At 45.0% G+C, this 23,872-nt stretch overlaps 1 protein-coding gene across 1 annotated transcript in view; it reads left to right on the top strand.

Moving 5' to 3' along the window:
• The first annotated feature begins 4,474 nt into the window (after positions 1–4,474).
• The window catches only part of LOC146867292 (phospholipase A2, membrane associated-like), a 63,518-nt gene continuing 44,120 nt past the window's right edge, over positions 4,475–23,872 (top strand). Inside the window, exon 1 of the mRNA XM_085604052.1 lies at positions 4,475–4,631. Within this exon, the coding sequence (XP_085460178.1) occupies positions 4,592–4,631 (40 nt within the window). The 5' untranslated portion in view covers positions 4,475–4,591. The remainder of the gene's footprint in view (positions 4,632–23,872) is intronic.

Genomic DNA, 23,872 nt, shown 5'->3' with positions numbered 1-23,872 from the left:
TGTCTTTTAACAGCCAAGAATGATTTCACACTCTCCTGGTATAATCAGGGAATATTTGGATGGCCATGTCACCATATTGGGGAAGGGGGGGGGGGGGGGGGGGAGCATGCGCACAAACCTGCTGAGGAATGGAGTCCCTGTCACTGTGATTAAGAAATTGTACAATTAGGGCACGTGGTGGGACGCCCGGGTAGTGCACAAGGCCCGATGCACCTGTTCAATGTAGAAAAAGTTAGAGAGCCCCTTAGACTTCAGCTCTGTGATTATCCACCCCTCCAAGAATACATCCACGGCCAGGCCCTCCTCCTGCTCGGGAAACCCAAGACAGCGCAGGGTATTCCATCTGGAGCGCCCTTCTGCATCTTCCAGACGTTCCTTCACATGCGTCGCGCCACATTTTAGGCCCTCAACCATTGCCTCAATCTCTTTAATCTGCATCAGGAATGTAGTGCCCTCTCCCTCGGTAGAAGTAACTCTATTTGCCACTCTGCGCAGGTCTAATCGCAGGTGCTTGGTGTCCATGGCTATGGAATCCATTTTTGTTTCGAGCTCTACCCTAAAGCCTTGTATGGCTGGCAGAATATAAGAGGTGTTCTGCGCAGGGTCTCGGTGCCCATGACCCACCTGTTCCCCTTGCTCCTCTGGTAAGTGGCCAAGGACAGTATACTGTACTATCTTGTTGGACTGAGCATCCTTAGGAACTTTATCCCTGACCATTGTGGGGATTACAACAAGACACCACTCAGCTTGGGTGACTGGCAACTTCAGCAACACTCCTCTAGGGAGCATGTGTCCACCCCGGGTTACTTAGCCCTGAGTGAGCAGTTCAATAAGTCCCTAGACAACACCTTTGAGGCACCAGCCAGAAGCCCACCTGAATAAGTACGGCTTCACATGTTCGCAGGGAAAGGCCAGTCAAAGGGGGGGCACCACACTGGCATTCAGGGCCTGCCTCAGGCCTCAGGCCTCAGTCTGACGTCAGGTAAAGCATGCTCTTTCCAGTTTCAGAGCACACATGTGCAGCACGCATAGAAACAGCAAATCACCATGAATGATTATTCAAGTACAGGAAGGTGTCCCATCCTGAACATAAACAATCATTTTTAAAAATGATGATTTGCAACTTCCATCTGTGCAGCACAATGCAGCACAAATAGAAGTTACAATTTTCCATTCTGGATTGTTCATGTGCAGGAAGGGACACCTTCCTGCACATGAGCAATAATTCCCTCAACGCAGGCACCCTTCCACTAAGGTGCAAGGGGGCATGCGTTGGCGCTTGACAGCTGAGTTTACCACCAGTGCTAGGGAAAAGGCAGGGATGTGCCGTACCATTGTAAATAAAGCGCATCCCTATGTTTTCAGAATGGTGGAGCGAGGCATTAGCAATATTAGTTTAACACCAGGCTTCACCAATCCCTTGTAAATATGCCCCTAAGTGCTACTGTTCGTGAGCTCCGTCTGATCTTTTTGTAGTCTGTGTCCTGTGTGGAACAAGGCACTGGACAAAGATCTGAAATGGCAGAGACAAGGTCAGACGGGACTGAACCAAGAACACACATCACTGGCACAGGATAGTAGATTGGTGGTCCGAGATCACTCAGTGCTGACCTAAATCACAGCAGTTACAAAAGACAAGGTGGTCCTAATCAGAAACTTCGTTAAATTCAACATAAAGAACCCACAAATCTGAAACACACAAGACTCGAATTCACCATTTTTATGAATTATTTTATAAATTGGTCAATGTATTCAATACAAAATGAAAATAGTAGAATCTGTAGTGAATCAAAGGAAGTGAAAGGTAGAGTGCCTGTGATAGAGTACGAAAAATAAAAAATGGGAAAAGGAGAAGACAGTATTTGCTGTATTTACAATTTTTCACATGTACAACCTGTCCATATCATTTTTATACAATAAGGAACTCCACAGGATGCAGATGCAATAAATGTCCAATTTGTTTGCTCACAAGTGGATAAATGTATCAATGCAGGTCAAGGAATATTGAAAGTGTCGACGTTTCGACCCCACAAGGATGAACAGGGCTAGTTGTCGCTCCGGACGAGGTCTTCATCAGGACAGGGGAGCAACCTATGTGCCACCGTTGAATAATCAGTGGGGTCAACGCTGTGGACTTGGGAGACTCCTATATAGAGGAAGATCACGCCTCTCCAATGGGAGTGGCTGTGTTGCAATAGACTGAGCACCCTTGTAGGGCTTTGATTTGCTGCCTCTGACAGTGCAGCCTAGTCCAGGTTCAGCTGAGTATGTCCATATATAATGAATGAAACAAAAGTGGTTCAACTATGGTCTTGACAGAGGCTCTGTAGAATTCAGGCAGCGCTATACATCTAAGTGCATCTGCCGAGAGCTCGGGAATAAAGAATGAATCAAAAGTATCTCAATGTGGATCCTGGCAGATGCTCAGTGGTGTTCTGGCAATGCAACAAGGATGAATTTAAATCACACAGTGCTGAGCGGTGAGCACACATTACTGGCCAAAGACCAAACAGCATAGGTCAGGATCACTTCATGTGCAATGAGCTCCATACATATTTTAGTGGGTCGTAGCAGCAAACTGCCTATTAATTACTATTTTTGTTTTACCACATCTGCAGATGGAATCTGCACATATGGGAAATTAGAAACTACTAACAAGGACAATGCACGTGCAAAATGAATACTCAACAGATGGCAGAAGTGCCTTTGCATCATGTCTCACCCCTAGCCTCACCCACAGCTCAGCTCACTAGCCACATCCCTAGCTCAGTTTGATGAGTACCTGAACTTATTTTTCCCCGTTTACATTTTAAAGCACTGGCATGAGGTACTGCCAACTGTGCAAAATTCTGACATCCAGGTAAGTCCCATCTTGCTTCTTTTTAGCATGAATCTAACAAATTTAAGGGGAATGTGGTTAATGCGGATTTGATCAGGTTGCTCCTTTACATGATGTTGCTGGATAGAAAGGAAATCTGAATGAAGAGGCTACAAGAAGACAATCCCATTACCACCACCACCATGGATGACTGTCTTAGAGCGGTTATAGATGTGTATGCTATGAAGAAAGCAATGGATGCAGGGATGTCTAACAAGTTGTGGGTACCCTTTGAGAGATGGCTATATGTTACAGAACCAGCTAATGTGGTCCAATGATAATACCTGGCTCCCATGAAAAATACATTTGGTGGAGATGAGAACATTTGCACTGACTAAGTTGAGTATTACCTGGGGATGAAGCTCCGTGGTAGAACGTGTGGACTGGAAACAAGCATCCTAGGACCAGTTTCGGGATATCACCCTGGCTAGATTTAATCCAGTTGCAAGGAGAGCACGGGACCCACACCTGGGCATACCCGTCCCACTTGGAGTGACAAATACAAAAAGAACAATTGATGGATATAATGTTGAACAATGTCAAACATTCACCCCAGTACAGAAATTTAGGCCTAAATCCACTGTTTCTTTGCTCCCCATGCCATTCCAGTGTAAACCCAGCCATATGCAAATCAGTCTTAACTCTGCCCCCCCATGGGAACAGTCCAGCCCGAACTGCCAGGACAGGTCCTCCCTTGATCAGAAACAAGCATCCTGGGACCGGTTTGGGGGTTTCACCCCTCATCAGCCAGGCTAACTGGACTCCAGTGATGACTTTTTGCTTTTGTCGCCCTAGGTGGAATGGGTATGCCCAGACATGGGTCCCGTGTTCACTGTGCCACTGGATTCAAGCTAGCCTGGCTTATGAGGGGTGATACCTCAAAATCTGTACAACCGGACCAGGGAGGACCTGGCTTGGCAGTTGAAGCTGGAATGTTCTCTTGAGGAGCTGGGTCGAGACTGATTTGCATGTGGCTGGATCCAAACAGGGGTGTCGTGGTGAGCAAAAAAAACGATGGATTCAACCCAGATCTTTGTGACTTGGGGTGAATGTTGGCATTCTTTCAGCATTACGTTAATCAATCACTCTTTTTGCACTCACAGATGGATGTACGGCAGGGAAAGTTGATCAACTGACCATCAGACTCCTCTTTGAAATGTAAAAAATCATGATAGGAATGTCTTTGAAGCGCATTAGCAGTGGGTGTTGTACCACCTGTCAGTGCAAACAAAAAGATAGGCATTGGGGAAATCCCTGCCCGGGCCTTCATGCATGTGGAAGTATCAACTCCACTTAACAAATGTATTTTAAGTGCTCTTGTGTCCCACCTGGCACCTGTCACCTGAGCACGTGGGCACTGGCGGCCGCTATATGTCGCCCATCAGTGTCAACAAAGCCATCCTGGAACAGAACACAGGCCCCGACATTTACTTTGTTCTGGTCGCGTGAGGGGACGAGCAGACCTCTTCCGGGTCTTTTGCTTCCTGGTCATACAGAGGTACCCTGTTCACCGCCCGATGCACGTATGTTCCTCCTCGGTGCCTGTTGTTTGCTCAGGGTCTCTGATAACGTTCTTAGATGACGCCGCCACAGACTGTATTTAAACCCGGACAGCCTCTGCTGGCTGGAGCGCAGGCGGTCTGTCTCTTCACTGGTGACCAGAGAACTTGCTGTTGTCGCCGTCGACCCGGGCCTTTCAGCGATTTTCTCAAGATGAAGGCTGCCTTCCTCTTGGCCGTGTTCACAAGCTGCCGTGAGTACAGCCAGTAAACGCACGAATAGTATCAGCCCTAATAGAGCAGCTCTTCTGTGACGCTTCTGAAGAAATACAGGGCTCTCCAGAGAAAGGCAGTGTTTGCAGAAGGTTAGGCCTCTGTGTGGGAAACCAATATCCTGTAAAGTCCCCCTCTGCTGCGGCAGGCTGGCTCTGTGACGGGTAGGTGCCGATGGCTCTCAGTAGAGTGCCATGGCTCTGCAAACAAGCGCAGGTACGGCCCTGCAGGGGCTGGGGCTGGGGCTGGGGCTGGGGGGGGGGGGAGGGGGGGGGGAGTGCAATGGCTTCACGGGAGCCCACTAATCTCACCTGGAAGGCAAGGGCTAACATAATTAGGAGGGCAGGTCTCCTCTCTGCGCAGCGGGAAGGGGCTTCTTCGCCATGGCTCTCAGATGGTAGGACAGAGTTCAGTGCAGCAGCAGGGTACAGGAGCGCACGGATCTATCTCTAAAGCGACTCCTCGTCAGATTACTTGTGGCTCTCTGAATGCTCTTCACATCTCGAAATGGGCGGGAATGTTCAACTTTTAAAATATATAATCAACCCAATATTTTCTAAAATATTCTCTGGTTCGTGCTTTTTTTATGTTTATATTCCTAAAAGACGAATTCATCATTAACAGACAATACTGTTTGGGATATTTTCTTTTTACATTTTCTAAAAAATATTGTATCGGAGTACAGTACATTGTTTTACACTTTTCAACTCCCATCTCTTTCTGTACCTACCATGCATACCCACTAGGAGGACCCATGTCAAGTGGGCTGCATTCAGCTAGCCCCGGCATCAGGCCGGTTCTAGTGGGTGGGCCGGGTGGGCCAGGCCCACCCAAACATGCGCCTGGCCCACCCAAACAGGAGCCTTGGCCCTCGCAGTGAGGGCTTGAAGGCAGGCGCACAATGGCATTGGGCTCAAAGGGCTGTCTGTGCGTGTGTGTGTGTCAGCCCGGGCTGAGACAGCTTCCCCGGCGCGCACACACAGACTGCTTTTGAGGTTATCGCAGCCGCACCCGAGTGCTTCACAGGTCTTTAAAAGACCATTTACATGTTAACGAGGCTTTGTTTATTTTTTTCACCCCTTCATCTCCACATGGCGAAAGGCGACAAATCCTTTCTTTGACAAGGGTAACCTTTGCCTACTTGTCTGCTGCGTGGATATTTCTTTTTCTATGCAGCACAGGAGAAAATAAGTTTGTTTATTCCTATTCACCTTTCCTGACCCCTGCAGCAGCTTATCACATCAGGCTGTGACACAAAGTTTGACTAATGGAGTAGTAGGTAACAGAATGTGTGACTATTTATTTTTCTTTTAAAAATCTGCACAGGCCCAGCAGGACACATACTTCGTGTGCGCTTCATTTAAACAGTTTTTATCCAGAGACGTTTTAATGCATGGGCAAAGTGGGCTCTGGCCCAGGGCCCCAGCCTTTGAAGGGGCCCCCTGACAGAGGCAGCTCCATTCACCAGAGTTTTGCCCTAATGACCTTGAACATTTCTTAAACAGATTATTTTAAATACTGTTTTCCTTTAATTTATTTTTTAAGTACCTGATGTGTGAGAGTCTAGTACAACCATTTTGCTGAGATATGTTGTGTTTATGTTTCATGCAATATACATAAAAAAAGTTTCTTTTAGATCAAAACGAGGCCTAACACATAAGAAATGGGAGGGCGTCACAGAGATTATTTACAGTAATATTGGTGAGCTGCTGCTGTGTTACAATATTGAAAACACAATAACTATCCCTGAATATTAGATGTAAACACATTTAGGGCCTTATTTATGAGAAGTGATGCATCGCTGTGTGAAAACAGGGATGCATCACTTCTTAGTGCGCCCTCCTTGCGACATGATGGATGCGTCATATTGACTGTATGACGCATCATCTCGCAAGGAGTTACAGATACATCAGTTTTTCTGATGTATCTGTAGGTGCAAAAGTGATGCATTGCTGGAGTGTGTCTGAAAATCGATGCAATTCCAGCAGTGTGTCCTTTCACATGCCCCATGTGAAAGGGCCAGCATCAGTCTTATGCCTGCTGTAAGGCAGGTGTAAGATATTGAAGCAATGGCTTCCTAGAAGTGGCGCACTGAGTTCTCATAGATTTCAATGCGCCACTTCTACGAGGCTTTTTGCGGGGCAACACCTGGCAACACCTGGCGCAGGTATAATGGGTTTGGGTAGGTATGGGTTTACAAAGTGACGCATCTGCCTAAATGCGTCACTTTGATAATAGGGCGCAATATGGCACATTTTTTACGCTTCCAGTGCGTCACAAAAAGTGACGCACCAGCGGCATAAAAGTGAAGCAAGGCCTCATAAATAAGGCCCTTAGAATTTGGACAAGTGTTCCTTTGCACTGTCAGGGGCCTAATAAAATTAAATAGTGTATTTAATAAAGCACGCAGCTACTCAGACTAGAGTTTCCTGGCACGTGACAGCGCGAGGAAAACGTGCGTAAAAGACCCATCAGTTATTAAAAAGACAGGTTTTTAAGTTCTTCCTGAAAGTGAATACGTCTGTGGTTAGTCTCAGAGACTCAGGGAGGCTATTCCACAAATTTGTGCCTAGAAAGCCAAGGGATCTGCCTCCAGTGCGGGCACAGCATATTTTAGGCACGATGGCCAGGCTGAATTGAAAGATCTTAGGGGTCTAGATGTTGTGTAGCGATTAACGCGATTATTTAGGTAGCCGGCTCCTAAGCCCTGAAAAGCTTTAAAGAAGATGGTCATCGCTTTAAAATCGATCCAATATTTTATCCTGAGCCAGTATAGAGACTTAAGAATAGGGGTCATACTAGATCTGGGTTTAGGTCTCAGGATGGCTCTGCCCACCACGTTTTGTACCACTTGTAGGTGCTGGATAAGGGATTTGGGAACACCGAGGTACAGTCAAGCTTTGATGTCACCAGAGCCTATACCATGATCTTTCTGCTCTCAAGCGGTAACAGTGGCAGGACTTTTTTTAGCAGCCAGAGTATGCCAAAGCAAACGCCAGTTAGATTTTGGATTTGAAAGCTCATGAAGAGTGTCTTGTCTATGACAATTCCTAAGTTTTTGACTTTCATTTTTTCCGCGGGCAGGGGCGGCAGATCTTTTGGCCACCAAAAGCTCCAGTCAGGCGTTTCTGGATTATCAAAGAAAACAACTTCAGTTTTGTCAGGATTGTACCTCAGCTGATTGATCTTAGCCAGTTAAAAACCTTTCTTAGACAAGACCTAATCATTGCCCTGTCAAAGCTGGTTCCTTTCTCACACATAAAAATCAGCTGAGTGTCATCTGCATAGGAAACAATTTTGGCGCCCTCTTCCTCTACCAGAAATGCAAGGGGGGATAGATATATTTTAAAAAGGGTAGGACTGAGAATGGAGCCCTGAGGGACACCTACATTCATGGCCGGAACCGGGAATGAGAAAGGGGGGAGCCAAATGTCCTGAGATCTATTTACCAAGAAGGATGACATCCATGTTAAGACGGTCCCCCCCAGGCCGATGTTGGCAAGTCTCTCCAGGAGCCTCTCATGTGGGGCCGTATCGAAGGTCGCCGACAGATCGACCAGCATCAGAACAGCCTTGCCTCTCTGGTCCAGCTTACTCTTGAGAAATTCAGTCTCTTCCATACGAGCGGACTCCGTACTGTAATTAGCCCTAAACCGGATTGGGACTCATGAAGGAGCTTCCCATCTTCAATGTGTTTTTGGATGGCCTTGTTTACATGCTTCTCTAATACTTTGGAGAGAGCCGGAAGAAGAGAGATTGGATTGTAGTTGGCAGGGTCCACCGGTTTGGCGTTAGCCTTTTATCAGTGTAAGAATCTTAGCATTCTTCCATAATTTCGGCATGTTACCTGAGGAGAGGGAAGCATTAAAGAGCTGGTTTACTCTGGGGTTTAAGGTGGGAGCCAAATGGTTCTGGATATTCGCTGGACATGGGTCGGTATGAGAGCCAGACTTAATGCTTTGGAGAAGGGTCAGTGACTCTTCAAGCTGAAACTCAGGGAAAGCTAGTGAGATGGAGGATCCAAGAGGTGAAATTTGCTATTAGAACTAAGGTAGAAGGTCAGTTCTTCCTCTGAGATGTTAGTGAAGGCATGTTGGATCACAGAGATCCTATTGTGGAAAAATTGCGCTATCTGCTTAGACCATTATTCCGTGCATGGCCCTTCCTTTGTGCCGGCTTTCGGGCGGTAAAGGATTTAACTATGCTAAAGATTTCCTTACTCTTATTTTGGGAATTTTCTATCTTGGTTTGAAAGAAGCTTTTTTTGGCTGCCTTCATGAGAATGTAATGAGGTTTTGAGGGGTCTTTATACACCTTCCTGTCCTCAGGTAGATAGGATTTACGCCATTTCCATCCCATTTTTCTACAATTTCTTTTGCTAGATCTGAGGGAATCGTTAAACCATGGAGCTTGTGGGGCCGACCTCTTTGAGGAGCGGGAAACAACCAGTACCGCTGCATCAATGTTGGTTCAGAGCGATGAATCTATTGAGGGGGCGTCCGAGTCGGGCAGCCAGACAGCTCCGGTGAGGAATGACCAAGGGCGTCTCCTAACATCGGGATGGATATTTTATGGAACCTCCTGTAATTAGGGACCCTCTGCCCTGCGTTAGCCCAAGAGGCTGTGGCAGAGTTGGGAATGACAAATTTTAATAGGAGGTGGCCAGATCAGTTAATGGGAAGAGGTAGGCTTCTGATATGTCAAAGTTGTGAAAGATTTGATCTAGGGTATGGCCCTTCTCAGGGGTGGCCAAATATATAGATGGAAACATGTTGCAGGCCTGCAGCGTCTCCAACAAGGAAATTGTTTGAGGGTCTTTTCCATTGTCCATATGTATATTGAAATCTCCCAGAATTAGACAGTTGTTGTATTTTAAGGCCAGGGGGGTGGTGGCTGTATTAAGCGTAGTAATAAAATTTCCAAATGCACTGGGAGGTCTGTAAATCAGAAAAACAGCTATGCTCGGTTGGTCCCTCCTAAGGATTTTACAACCCATAGGGATGGCCGAGGTGATAGTAGAGTGGAGGCTTCAGACAGCCAGGTCTCAGTGAGAAATAAAAGATCAGGCTGTTCGTCAGAAAGTAGGCCATAAATGTGTGGTTAATGCGTTTGCATAGTGCGACAATTTAAAAGGGTGGCCTTTAAGTCCTCTATTTTCTTATTGTTTTTATACTTATTGTTGCGTGGGAGGATCTTAGGTGTGAGTTTCCTGGGCTGGAGGAGAGACCAGTTGCACTTATTGCATTGAAAGTCTACCGTCAAGCTCGGATCAGCCACTGAGCACTGACATAATGGTAGCCGCCTAAGGCTAAGCAGTTTTACCCTATTGTAATATAGTGGAAGAAACTCACCGGTGGGGAACTGGGCAGCATGGCCGGCGCCGGACGGCTCAAGGCACAGACGGGTTTGCCTTTGGCACGCCAGCGGCACGCCCTTTGCGCACGTCTGCTGCGCACGTCCGTTTGCATCTGGAATATATAGGCTAATGCCCATGATGCAAATTGGATCGCTAACGCAGCTGAGGAAGTGGAAACTGAGTGGGCGGAAGCGAGGAGCCAGATAGTAGCCCCAGCCCTTTGCACAATCGGCGTATCAGCCGCGGCGGACCAGGACTGGAGGAAAAGCGAGATGCGAATCGGAGCAGCTAAGGAGATCTAGGCATGCAGAATCAAGTAAAGTGCAAGTGCGTGTAGGTAGGAGAAATTGTTAAAAGGCGCAGAGTAATTCAGCCACACATATACAATTTAAAAAGTATTAAAAACCTGTTAGCAGGGCAGGAAACACTGAATCCTACCGTTGTCAACTGGATGCGTCCATTTGCATCAGGAATATATAGGCTAATGCCTATGATGCAAACTGGATCGCTAACGCAGCTGAGGAAGCGGAAACTGCGTGGGAAACAGGGGCTCAAATTGGATCATAAATTCAAAGCTGTTCTGAACAGGGGCCCCCAAAATATGTTTGGCCCAGGGCCCCCAAATTCCTTAAAATGTCCCTGTTTTTATCATTATCATGGCCGATGCAGGACAACAATAAGACAATACAAAATGCCCAGATAACGCTGGTGATGAATGATCCTGCTGGAGAGCAATCATTTGTCTGCTGGTAGTTTTTAAATGCAGATGAACTGTATTTTATGTGGAAGCTCAGTGGGTTACTGCCTTTGTCACAGAGATCCTTGTGTTACTTGCAGTTCAGAAGTTACAATCCCAACATAGGACAGTGACCAATGAACAGTCACCAAAGAGTTGCATACAAGCATGAATGGTATAGTTAGAACTTCGCTTTTTAGGTCTCGCCTGAGCTATCGCGTAAGCGATGCTCAGTGAGACTTATTGAGAGGGCTCCAAAAAGTGCTACCAGGCCAGCCTAGACCTACAGTGCAAGTGCGCGGGCGCGCGCACCGCGCTTGACGCGATTACTTTCACTTTTGCCGCTTTGATGGCGATTGCGATCACTTTCGCGGCCGCACGGCCGCTTGCCTTAATACATTTTAATTTTTCAATGTTGCCTTTACTTTATTGTGACCGTAATATATCGTGTTCGCTTTAGTCATGCTCTGAATGGAAGACTACTTTATTTAGAACATACATCTCCTTTTTTTTTTCTTTTTTTTTACCGGCTTCGCTCTAGTCTTTCTATTCAAGACGTGGCTCCGTCCCTATAGCCACGCCAATACCAGAAAACGCACACTATTTTAAGGGCAGCGCGGGAGTTCATTTCCTTCGGCACCCTAGACGTTGGTTCTCGGTCGTTCAGGTAAGCATTACGATGCGCTCTTCATTCCCTTTCTTATTTTACTTCCCTGACCTCGCTTTAACACTATCATTCGCTCGCAACAAAACCGTAGCGCTGTCCTTAAATTTTAACTAATTGCATTTTGATCTTATTTTTTGAATTGATACGCGACATAATGTGACACGCCCACTGATATCTTAAATGAAAGCAAGGACAGAGAAGCGGCTATACGCGCTTCCAATGCGCTTTTCTCCCCCATCTCTAACGTGCCTTATACGTGATGTAACACGCTGCGCCAAACGGGAACAGCCGTATTTGGCATTACTGTCTTCACATTTTGACAAGGGAAGTGGCCATACACGCCTCACCGTATTTAACCCATTGCTTTACATGGTTTCGTTATATATTATTTTATGATTGATATCTATTTTGACATTTACGTGGTGTAACGCACAGCCCATACTGTGACCAATATTGAATGCCTTTTTTATTTCCATGATAGTAACCACAGCGCATCCTTGGCATTGTAATCATTACCTATTTGCTTTATGGACATATATGCGATTTTAGGCACTACACCTACTGTGAGCAGCTTTCTCTGGCCTTTCTTTTAATCCCATGATACAGGCCACAGCGCTCCCAGGACATTACAATCTATTACAATTGTTTGAGGCGGAATTTACTTTTCTATAGCCATTTTCGTTTAGACTCCTGCATGATTGCTTTTTAGGTCTCGCCTGAGCTATCGCATAAGCGATGCTCTGCGAGACATTTGGTAGGTGGGTTTAAAAAGTGCTACCCACATTTTTATGCTGGCGACAAGCTACAGTGCACGATGGCGTGCACGCGCACAGCTGCTCCCCACATTCCCCTCTCCCTTCTCGCCCAGCCATCTGCATTTCCTGCGCCAGCCTTCAGCACCATACCCCTCCCCCCCGCTGCTGCACGCGCATCCCTAGCGTGCGTCATCGCGATCACTTTTGCTTTTAGAGTGATCGCGATGAGGGATTGTCAGTGTGTAAGTGCTTTCACTTTAGCCACGGCGGGCGCTCATGCACGCACCACCCCTCCCCTGCTGTGTCTCCATTAATTGAAAACATATGTGCTTTCACTCCATTCAGACTCCAAAAACTACACACACAACTTTCCGCTGAGTCAGAGGCAACACTCCAGATACCTCTCACAGCAGTTACCATGTATGAAGTTTAACTTATAGGTTCTCTATGCAGTCGTCTTTTTACGTGAGTTCAGTGTTCTATTGAATATATCCTTCAATAACTATTGATGGATAAGTATTCAAAAACTTTTTTTTTAAATTGAACATATGTTATTGGGTTTATCATGTCCTATTTATTTTGCAAATACTGAGGACCAGTGACGTAGGCATTGCCCCAGGGTCAGGAAGAACATATATGAGTCTGTCTCTGTTGCATTTCACTGTACACTGCTATCAACAAAGTCATGTGCTGGCCTAGTAAAGAGATCATACTTTCAAGACTTTAAAAAAAAAAAATATTTATTCAAAACCTATTTTTGATATAGCGGAGATTTCATTCAATTTTTCGTGAGACAGCTCTCTTTTTCTATCCAATTAATGACCCCTTGCCGAGTTCGATAGCTCAGATGAAGAAGGGCTTGCTTGCAAGTTTTATGTGTAGCCTACAGGTAACTCATTAAAACACAAGCAAATAGGTCTTTACCTTTTATCATTCTTAGGGTGACAAAATGAGTGGCACGCATTTGGGTAAAAATAACCAGCTTTTGACATTAGCGCAACATGCAATTTATTTTTTTGAGCTGAGTAGTTGAAATGCGGTGCTTTATGCTAATAATAACCATCACGTTTATTCCCTTCTTCATGTCTAGTGCCTCTCTCATTCTCACACTCCCTCCTTGCTCCAGAATCTCACTACAGACACACTCTGCAGAGATGAAACTAATAGTGCCTATGTACTGGCGTCTTTCCTCCCACCTCACTCCTAACTTGTTCTCCTTCTGTCCCCTTCGCTGCCCCTGTGATTCTGTGTCTTTCTCCTTCTGTCCCCTTCGCTGCCCCTGTGATTCTGTGCCTTTTTTCTCCTTCTGTCCCCCTCGCTGCCCCCGTGATTCTGTGCCTTTTTTCTCCTTCTGCTCCTTTAGTTGCCCCCCGTGATTCTGTGCCTTTTTTCTCCCGTCTCCTTCGCTGCCCCCGTGATTCTGTGCCTTTTTCTCCTTCTGTCCCCTTCTCTGCCCCCGTGATTCTGTGCATTTTTGCTCCTTTTGTCCCCTACGCTGCCCACGTGATTCTGTGCCTTTTTTTCTCCTGTCCCCTTCGCTGCCCCCGTGATTCTGTGCCTTTTTCTGCTTCTGTCCCCTTTGCTGCCCTGTGACACAACCACACACACAACCACACACACAACCACACACCAACCACACACACAAGCACACCACACACAAGCACACCACACACACTACCACAACACACACACACTACCACACACACTACCACAACACACACACACTACCACATCACACACACACTACCACAACACACACACACTACCACACACACACACTACCACACACACACACACACACACTACCACACACACACACAAAACCACACACACAAAACCACACACACAACCACACCATCAGTGCACACTTTCACCAGGCACAGACACCATCAGTCGTCAGTGCACACTTTCACCGGGCACAAACACCACCAGCCGTCAGTGCACGCTTCCACCAGGCACACACCACCAGACGTCAGTGCACGCTTTCACCAGGCACACACACCACCAGCCATCAGTGCACAATTTCTACAGGCACAAACACCACCAGCCATCAGTGCTCGCTTCCACCAGGCACACACCACCGGACATCAGTGCACGCTTTCACCAGGCACACACACCACCAGCCATCCGTGCATGCTTTCACCAGGCACACACACACCACCAGCCGTCCGTGCATGCTTTCACCAGGCACACACACACACCACCAGCCACCTGTGCATGCTTTCACCAGGCACACACACACCACCAGCCGTCAGTGCACGTTTTCACCAGGCACACACACACCACCAGCCGTCAGTGCACGCTTTCACCAGGCACACATGTAAGAATCCTGCAAAAAAAGGGTTGAGCGTGTAATAAAATATTCTTTATTTAAGTTATGGATAACACCTCAGCCTGCTAGTATCAGCTTCAGGAAATCCAACTGAATCACAGTTACACAAATCAAAGATATACATTCCATCTTGAAGCTTGGTAATGACAGTTCCAGAACTCTGAAGCATGAGAGATACAGATAAACCTACAATGGCTGACAATGTACATTAAAGCGATACACATAGAAAAAGTACAGAATATCACACATCTTCCTCTCAATGACTAAACATAAAACAGTAGAAATACCATTACAAGTGACAACTTAATATTGGACAAAGTCATCCAGATAGTTTGGCTTGAAACGTGTTCTCACACTTCTCCTAAGTAGCATATCTTATTCACCAATCATTTTGTTACCTTGTGAACCATTATCAGAGAACACATCAACAGGAACATTAGACAGTTTAGCAACCCTATTGAGGTTCCATACCCTATGGTCTTCTGTTCTTATGGCATTCTTGAACACCTTGATGACACGCATGGGGCGTAAAAACTTAGAACCTCCAGAGACAGATGTCTTACGAGGGTTGCGAATCTTAACAAAATCTCCAACCCTCACTATGGTTTTTTTAACCGCATTTCTCTTGTCTAAAATTCCTTTATTCATGTACATATTCTTCACCTCTTTCTCAATACGTTCTTTATTTTCATTCATGCACAAAGAATGAGAAGAACTCTGGGTACCCAAGAAGGACACAACAAGGTGTGAGGTTTATGCTTACGGAACAGTTCGAAGGGTGTCCTACCTGTAGAAGAATGAGGAGTTAATCTGTAATTTTTTACTTTATTATGGATTTCTACTTCCCAAGGGATATGACTGGAAAGAGCTCTCTGAATAGTCTCTTTGAGAACTCTGTTGAACCTTTCGACGATACCGTTAGTTTCTGGATGGTAAAGTGCTGAGCTTTTGTGTACAATTCCTTTAACATTCAAGAAACTAACCATATCCTTGGATGTAAACTGGACTCCATTATCCGAAAGTAAAGTCGAAGGAAAACCCTCTCTTTCGAATATCTTTTCAAGAAACTGTATAACATCCTTGGTTTCTATAGAATTAGTTATCTTTATCTCAGGCCACCTAGAATAGACATCAAGAAGAACTATAACAAACTTATCCACATTTGTGTGTTTGACAGGGCCCAAAATATCAATAACTACTTCCTCCCATACATCTTTAGGAATAGTTCTCACAGCCATTGGTTGTACACGTGGTTTTAAAATCTTATCACTTTTTTTGCAGTCAAAACAATCTCTAACCACTCTCTCCACAAAAGTGTCCATCCCAGGCCACCAATGGGTTTGCCTGAGAATCTCTTTTGTTTTTGAAATTCCAGGGTGACTCTCGTGAGCAAAATCTACAAGTTGAGATCTCAAAGAAGTTGGTGGAATGAGTCTTGTGCCTCTCATCAAAATTCCATTTTGACATGCTAATTCATCTTTGACACAAAAAAAACCACTAAGAGTTTTGTCAACCTTAGCATTCTTGACCCAATTTCCGGCAATACCCTTACATACAGATTGAAGTGTCCCATCATTTGCCAGCTCATTTTCCCACACTTCCTTCTTGATGATACTCTCATTAACAAGACATACAGCAAAGTTCTCTAAATCATCACTGTCCTCCTCAAACTCATCAACTTTGGTATTTTCAGTGTTTACCAAGCGTGAACAACAATCCGCTAAATTATTCTTTGCACCTGGGACATACTCAACAGTAAATTTAAACTCTTGTAGTGATACAACCCATTTTCTAATTCTAGAGGAGATGTTGTCCAGACCTTTTTTTGAGAAAATTTCTTTCAAAGGTTTGTGGTCCGTCTTTATAGTGAAATGGGTACCCCAGAGAAATTTGCGCAATTTCCTTATTGAACAGAATATACCCAGGGCCTCTTTCTCAACTACAGAATAGTTGTGTTCGGCTCCCCTTAGACCTCTGGATAAAAACAATATGGTTTTCTCTATACCTCCATGATTTTGTAACATAACTGCACCCAAACCAGCAGAGCTGGCATCAGTCCTGATTACAGTCTTGTGACTAGGCTCAAAGCTGCTCAAACAAGAAGTTTTGGACAATAAATGTTTAATCAACACAAATTCATTTTCACACTCATTGTTCCACGTGAAGATTGCTCCTTTCTTTAGAAGTAGTCTTATATTTTGTGTCTTGAGTGCAAAGTTAGGGATGAATTTTGCGTAGTATTCAGTCATACCTAAGAACTTCACCACTTGCTCTTTATCGCTGGGACTGGCTAAGTGACATATAGTGTCTACTAGTTCTTTCTTGGGCTCTATACCTGAACCAGAAATTTTGTGACCAAGATAATCTATTTCAGTGAGATTGAATTTACACTTCTTTGCTTTAAGAGTGAGACCATTGGACTCAAGTATGTTTAAAACCTGCCTCACTCTGTCATCATGTTCTTTCTTGTTGCACCCATAAACAAGCATGTCATCTTGGTATATTTTTATACCTTTGACCTTACCAAAAATGTGTTCCATCATCCTCTGGAAAACAGCAGCAGCAGATATTAGCCCAAAAGGCATCCTAAGGAACTTAAAAGTCCCAAAGAGTGTAATAAATGCCGTTAAATCTTGTGAGTCTGAGTGTAATTTCACCTGATGGTACGCTGAAGCCAGATCCAATGATGAAAAGAATTTGGCTCCTTCTAATAAGGACAACATTTCCGAGATATTTGGTAAAGGATAATGGTCAACCACAACACACCTATTAAGTTCCCTCAAGTCTATGCACAGCCTTGCCTCTCCACTGCTTTTAAGTGCCATGACAACTGGGGATAACCATTCTGTTGCTTCGACTTCTGTGATAATACCTGCATTGAGTAGTTTTTCTAACTCTAGCTTCATGTTGTCTTTTACTTTGATAGGAACACCTCTGACTTTACTGATGACAGGCACAGCATTTTTCTTCAAGATGATCTTGTGTGAATACCCTTTTAGATAACCCAAGCTTTCACTAAAAACTAGAGGAAATTCTTTTTCAAAAGAAAAATTAGAACAACACAACTTGACCTGATCCGTAGGAAGTTGTGAATCATTACTGTTAAAGGGTTTCAATAAGACTGAAGGTGTCTCATTAGGATGCAAGATAATTTTAAGATCTTTTTGATGAATCCAACTAACTAATGAATCCCCCCTTTCAGAAATATAAACTTTCCCAAAGGTACTGCGAACCTTGAATGCAATGACACCATTAAAATAACCAGAGAGTTTAATAGGTTCTCCCCCACAACCTTTGGCTTTGATGTCTGGTTCTTTTAAAACTACAAATCCCTTTACATGTTTATCAAAAATGTCCTTAGGAATGAGGGTAATCTTTGCCCCAGAGTCGAATAACATCCGTACAGGAGTTTTATTAATGTATACAGTTTCAAACGGACCGCTCTTTTCACCATCAGAAGTTCTGAGTATAATCTCTTCCACATCGCAATCTTCAGAGTAACCAATTTCCTGTACCTGTTTTTTGTTTATACTAGAGCGACAACATTTAGTTAAATGGCCCTTTTTTTTACATTTCATGCACGTTGCTTTTCATCCAATGCACCCTTTAAAATTGGCAACATGACCATGTTCCCCACATCTATAACATGTAACGTGAACCTTTTCAGTGTAAGGAGCATTTTTGTTGGAAGTACTCTTGTTGGACAATGATTTGTTTGAGTCATTTTTTTTTTGGTGAGTGTTCGTAAAATAGTTAGGTTTGTTCTTTGAATCATAGACTCTATCAACTTTATCTTCCTTATGTCCCTCTCCGTTTTCTTTCTTAAGTTCTGCAACACACGCCTGGGTGTGTTCGCACGATTAGGCTCTGGTAATTACTTCAGACAAAGAAGGGTTATCTTTATCCCAACAAGACTCCTTTGCTTTGTCTAAAGAACAACCTAGCATAAACTGATCTCTAAGCCTCTCCTCATAATTGGCTCCAAAATTACACGTGGAAGCTAGTTTCCTTAGCGTAGTAATATATTCTTCTACACTTTCACCAGGTCTTTGTTTACGATTGCCAACGTGATGTCTTTCTAAGACAGTTGAGACTTTAGGTAGAAAATGTAAATCTAATTTTTTTAGACAAATTTCATAGTCATTTAAATTATTAGCTTCTGATGTTGATAATTCTGGTAGATGTTGAAAGATCTCTTGTCCCTCAGGGCCTAAACAATGAAGGGGGAGTGACATTTTCCTTTCAGCGCTAAGTGACACCCCACAAACACGGGAATAGTGTATAAAAACATTCTTCCATTGTTTCCAAGGAATATTGGGTTCACCTGGACTCATTAGAAAAACGGAGGAGGAGGTACGTTTTGCATTTTGTCAATATTCACAACAGAATATCACAACACACCACCAGCCGTCAGTGCACGCTTCCACAAGGCACACACACCACCAGCCGTCAGTGCTTGCTTCCACCAGGCACACACACCACCAGCCGCAGTGCACACTTCCACCAGGCACACACACCACCAGCCATCAGTGCACAAGTTCTACCGGCACACACACCACCAGCCATCAGTGCACACATCAATTGTTGACGCATCCAGAATTAAATATTGTAGCAATCGCAGTATGGTGCACTTTACTTTTAAACATATTCATCTAAAGCGCAGCATGCCACCATTACTATAAAAATAAATACACATTTTTTGGGCCTACAATTTATAGACTTTGGTTGCAATTGGTGTTGCAATATTTAGCAATGCCAATAGCTCAAACTTAATTAATGCGAGACCTATTGGCTATGCCAATGCTTGTTTTGTTTTGTGATATAGTTAGAATTTCCTCAGTCTTTCATCTTTCTAATGTTGCTAAAATGAGTATGTTTGGGCAGATATACATTTTTGTCAGTAAAGCTGACCCCCATGGAATACTCTTTAAATCCTAAGGTTGTGTTTCCTCAGACCAAAACCTCTCAAAATATACTGCCCACCAGTATGGATGACATGTGATTCATACACCTTGTAATCCTCATTGGCTTATGTGACATTCCCTGTAGACTGATTTACATACTTGTATGATTCATTATCTCTGTATAATGTGTGCGTGGTGTAAAGTACTGACACACACTACACTGATATGAGTAGCGCTATACAACAAATGAAATGCATATGAGAGGGGGGCTACGGAGCGATGAGGGGCACTGGTGGAGGGTGGCAGTGAGGGGATCTGAGGAGGATGTAGTGGGAGGGGCTGTGGACCGATGAGGGGCACTGGTGGAGGGTGACAGCAGGGTTCGAGTCGGGGTACCATGCGGGTGGACGGCGTCCGCCCACTTATTTTACTGGGAGCTCGATAACTGAAGCAAATGGAGCCACACATTCACTCTTTGGCCTCTCTGGGGCAAGATCGGAGCTCATTCAGAACGCTGCTCACGCACTGGCTTCTCTGATGCAATGGCATCTAAGGGGTGTGGAGGGGGAGCTAGGGAGAGATGAGGGGCACTGGTGGAGGGTGGTAGTGAGGGAGTCTGAGGAGGAGGGGCTACAGAGAGATAAGGGGCACTGGTGGATGATGGCATTGAGGGAGTCCGAGGAGGAGGTCATGAGTGGGAGGGGCTATGGGGAGATGAGGGGCACTTGTGGCGTGAGGCAGTGTGGGAATCTGAGGAGGAGGTCAATACGGGTGCCATGGATGGATGAGGGGCACTGTTGGAAGGTGGTAGGAAAGGTATTTACAGAGAAAGAGGTTATTAGTGTGGCGCCAAAAAAGACTTTCGCATCAGCGCTAAACCCGGCCTTTCTGTTTTTGTTTATTTAATTAGCAGTCGGGTCATAAGGGTTACTGTGGAACATACTTTAAAGTGCATGCTAATTATATGTACTGCTATATTCAATGTTTTAAGTTTGAAGGTGATTTTACTAATGTTTTTACCGGGAAAAAGGAAAGTGGAGCCCGATGGTGGCTGATATGGGGCTGGGGTCCTAGGTCAGCTGTGAGATAAGGTGCACTGGTGAGGAGTAGTGGATAATCAAGCCTGTAAGGGAGTGCGTTGCAGAGTCCGGGGTCAGGTGGAGATAGTAATGAAGAGGGGTTCTCCCTAAAGGCTCGCACAGAGGGAGCCCAAGAAGTGTCACTTGCCTGATACTCCCACCTCAGAAACATCCTCTACCCATCAAGGGAATATTACATGGAAAAAACTTTTTGAGAGTGATAATATTTAGAAAGAGATTTGGAAAAGAGTGCGTTTTACTGGGCCTTGTAAGACTAAGAAGAGATAAAGGAGGGCCCTGAAGCAGGCCTGCCCAGACATATATGCGACAAATCGAGCCCGCAGTGGCTCACCCAAATGCACCCTTGGCCCACCCAAATAAAAATTCCTGGAGCCGGGCCTGCCTGGCATTGAAGCTAACTACACTTGGCTACAAAAATACAAAACTGGCACAGTAGTTGCTGTTGACTTAAAAGTGTTTACTAACGGAAAATGATGCACATGGTACAGTGCCACTTGGCTGCTAAGGACCCATGGCTTCTGCGCCTCCTGCGATGATCACAAGGCTCTGTTGACTCTCAAGCGGCATCCATCAATTAAAAAGTTCTAGTTGTTTTTGAGCTGCCTCCACGGAACGTGAAAGCAGGATCCAGGTTCATACCTCCACGGACATTATAAACTTTACTTTGCACCATCAATCTAAGAGCTAATGGCCTGTACATGATCACTCTGGTCTTCCTCAAAGACCACAATGCAGAGTCCACAGAGCCAGGCTTAGGGTGCATGTAACTGTGATGGCACAGAGACAGAGAGAGTAGTCCTGGAAGTAAAGCTTTACCCTCCTCCATCCTGCGCAAAGCTTCCAATCTCTCTCACTACGCATGTTTGCAGACTCCATGTCCAGTCAGGCCTGAGCGCCCAAGATTTGTGTCTCCCTGTGAGATAGAAGACGTTAGTCATGGTATGCCCGTGGATTCCTAAAATTTATTTATTTGTCGTAAAATGTTTTTTCATTATTTGAACTTTTTTAGGTCTAGCCTAGCCCAGCACGCATGTGCTGCTCTGCGTGACCTTTAGTATCCCCTCTCTGGGATTAATCACGCCTCTTGCCCCCCATTTGTTCCTTTGCGTGTTTGTATGAATTCATTTGGTTTCATTGGTCAATCATTACATTTGTCCCTCCTTTCTGTGGGTGGTTTCTCTCCCTGGCGACTGGCTGTGTTACAAGTATTATTGGTCCTTTGTTATTTGGTGTAAATTTTCTTTGCACTTTTTTTTGTGAGTTTCCGGTTGGTAAAACCCGACCGTGGGAGCTTTATGGAATGGGTTGCTTTACATTAAACCTTTGTTGCTGCATTCGTTTGATCCGCAAAATTACTGGGAAACAGACAGTGGGATGCTCCGCATTATACCTTCATCAGCGCGACACAGCGCTTTATCTTTAAACATGGTGGTTTCGCCATGACATACAGGGCTGTGCATACTGGTGCAGATTAAAGAATACGTCTCTCGCTGTTGGGGACAGTCCTGGTTAAATGGGTGTGTGTTTCATTCTACTCCCCCCGCACCCCCTACCCCCTTGCGAACTCTGATTTCCCAGTTGGTCAGGCTGGGGTGTATGAACAATTTTCGGACCTTCTCCCTCTAGTCCTCGAGATATGTGTATCCTTCTGGTACATTACCCATAAGAAGGTAAAACAGAAGTACGGTGCTACAATGTGGTTCGAAAGAGATACATTCTTCATGTTTATACTAAATAGCATTCTAAAGGCAACACGTAATGTTCACATTTGTCCAAGTTGGCCACTCTTACTTAGAATGTTCAGTTTTAAATAAACGTTCACTGCACTATCTTTAAGGCCCTGCACTCACCCTGGTTTCGCTCGGATATAGCCCCGGTCGCCAGTCTTCGAACCACAAACAAAACACTATCCTGGAACTGCTTCTTTCCCCTCTAGGATATGTTTGCACTAAAGTGGGGCTCTGTACATGGACACACCACAGCAGGATATGTTTGCCCATGGTGCCGCCACGCACTCTGGAGGGCCCGCCTGCTGTTGCACCATGTCATGGACAACTTTTCACCAGACTTTCCTGGGTCTGCTCTGACTAGCAGGGGAGGGCCGAGACCCCAATAGCACTCCCACAGTCTAAAGGCAGGTCATCAGCTGCCTGGCACTAGATTTAGGTTCCGGGCACAGCGTCAGGTGAGTGCTAAAATAAAAGTATTTGATAATGAATCCTCAAATAATGAAAATGATTATTGTAAAAATATCATTTGCAAATCGCCACATATTGAACTGGTTTACTGTTTTGTATTGTTAGAAATTTGCTTCCTAATTGACACCTGCGAGACAGAGGGCTTGCATATTGAAGTAAAAACTGGGCCCAGGTCATAGAAAGGTGACCGGTTTCTATAGAAACCGCCTTGGGCCCAGCAAAGTTGTTTTTAGGTCTCGGCTAGCGAAGGCTGCGCTTGCGCAGTCTCGCTCGCGAGATCTTATGACTTGGAGAAGAGGGGCTTGAACCCGCCCCTCTTCTCCCCTGTTCTCCATTGGCTGGCCTCGTAAATGCTGGCCAGCCATTGGAGAAGCGGCTTGTCGCGCAAAACAGGCCCCGTCTTTTTCGGATTGGGGGGCGTGTTTTTTCGTTGCTTTTCGCAGGGCGTGTTTTTCTCTCCTCCAGCCAATGGCAAGAGGAGAGAAAAAGAAACACGCCCCCCAATCCGAAAACGCCACTGCGTTTCTCCGAGGCATTTCTGCTTCACCTCGGAGAAAGGCAGTGGTGTTCAGGGCGATTCCCTTACGTCCCTGTTGCACATGCAGGAGCATTTAGAAAGAAATCCTCAACTCGGTACTCCCTGGTAATATGTTAACTAATCTACCTCTACTCTGACCCGTCCATCTTCGCTAACCTCCTTAACGTTCGCACAAGCGTCCTCTGTTATGAAAGGCCAATTGTCCCCTCAAAAGTAAAACGCTGGGAGACGCAAAGCCACGGAGCACCGGTAATCTCCTAGAGCCAAGATACTACCGAATATCAACCCGAGTAAGGTGAGATTCACAGAATATACCAAAACTGCATTGGTCAAATGCGCGAGGTTTAACTGTACCAGCACGACATAGAATATACAAAAATATCAACAAACGACTCGATGACATACGTTTGGCAGCCATATTGAAATGGTCATTTTTCCCATATTTTGCCGCTGCTGAAAGGAGAAACCCCCCAAAACATACATACTTGTTAAAACTATCAATTTAATTGTAACACTTTTGTTGAAAAGACGTAAACAGTCATTTTTTTATTTTTAGAGTTTATAATCACACGATATGGTTGTGCTATAATACCTCGAACAGAGTTATTTAAGACAATTAGAGCCACATATTCTAAA

This window comes from Triturus cristatus, chromosome 1_2 (assembly GCF_964204655.1).
Source record: "Triturus cristatus chromosome 1_2, aTriCri1.1, whole genome shotgun sequence".
Classification (NCBI taxonomy): domain Eukaryota; kingdom Metazoa; phylum Chordata; class Amphibia; order Caudata; family Salamandridae; genus Triturus; species Triturus cristatus.
This window is presented reverse-complemented; position numbering and strand designations above follow the sequence as displayed.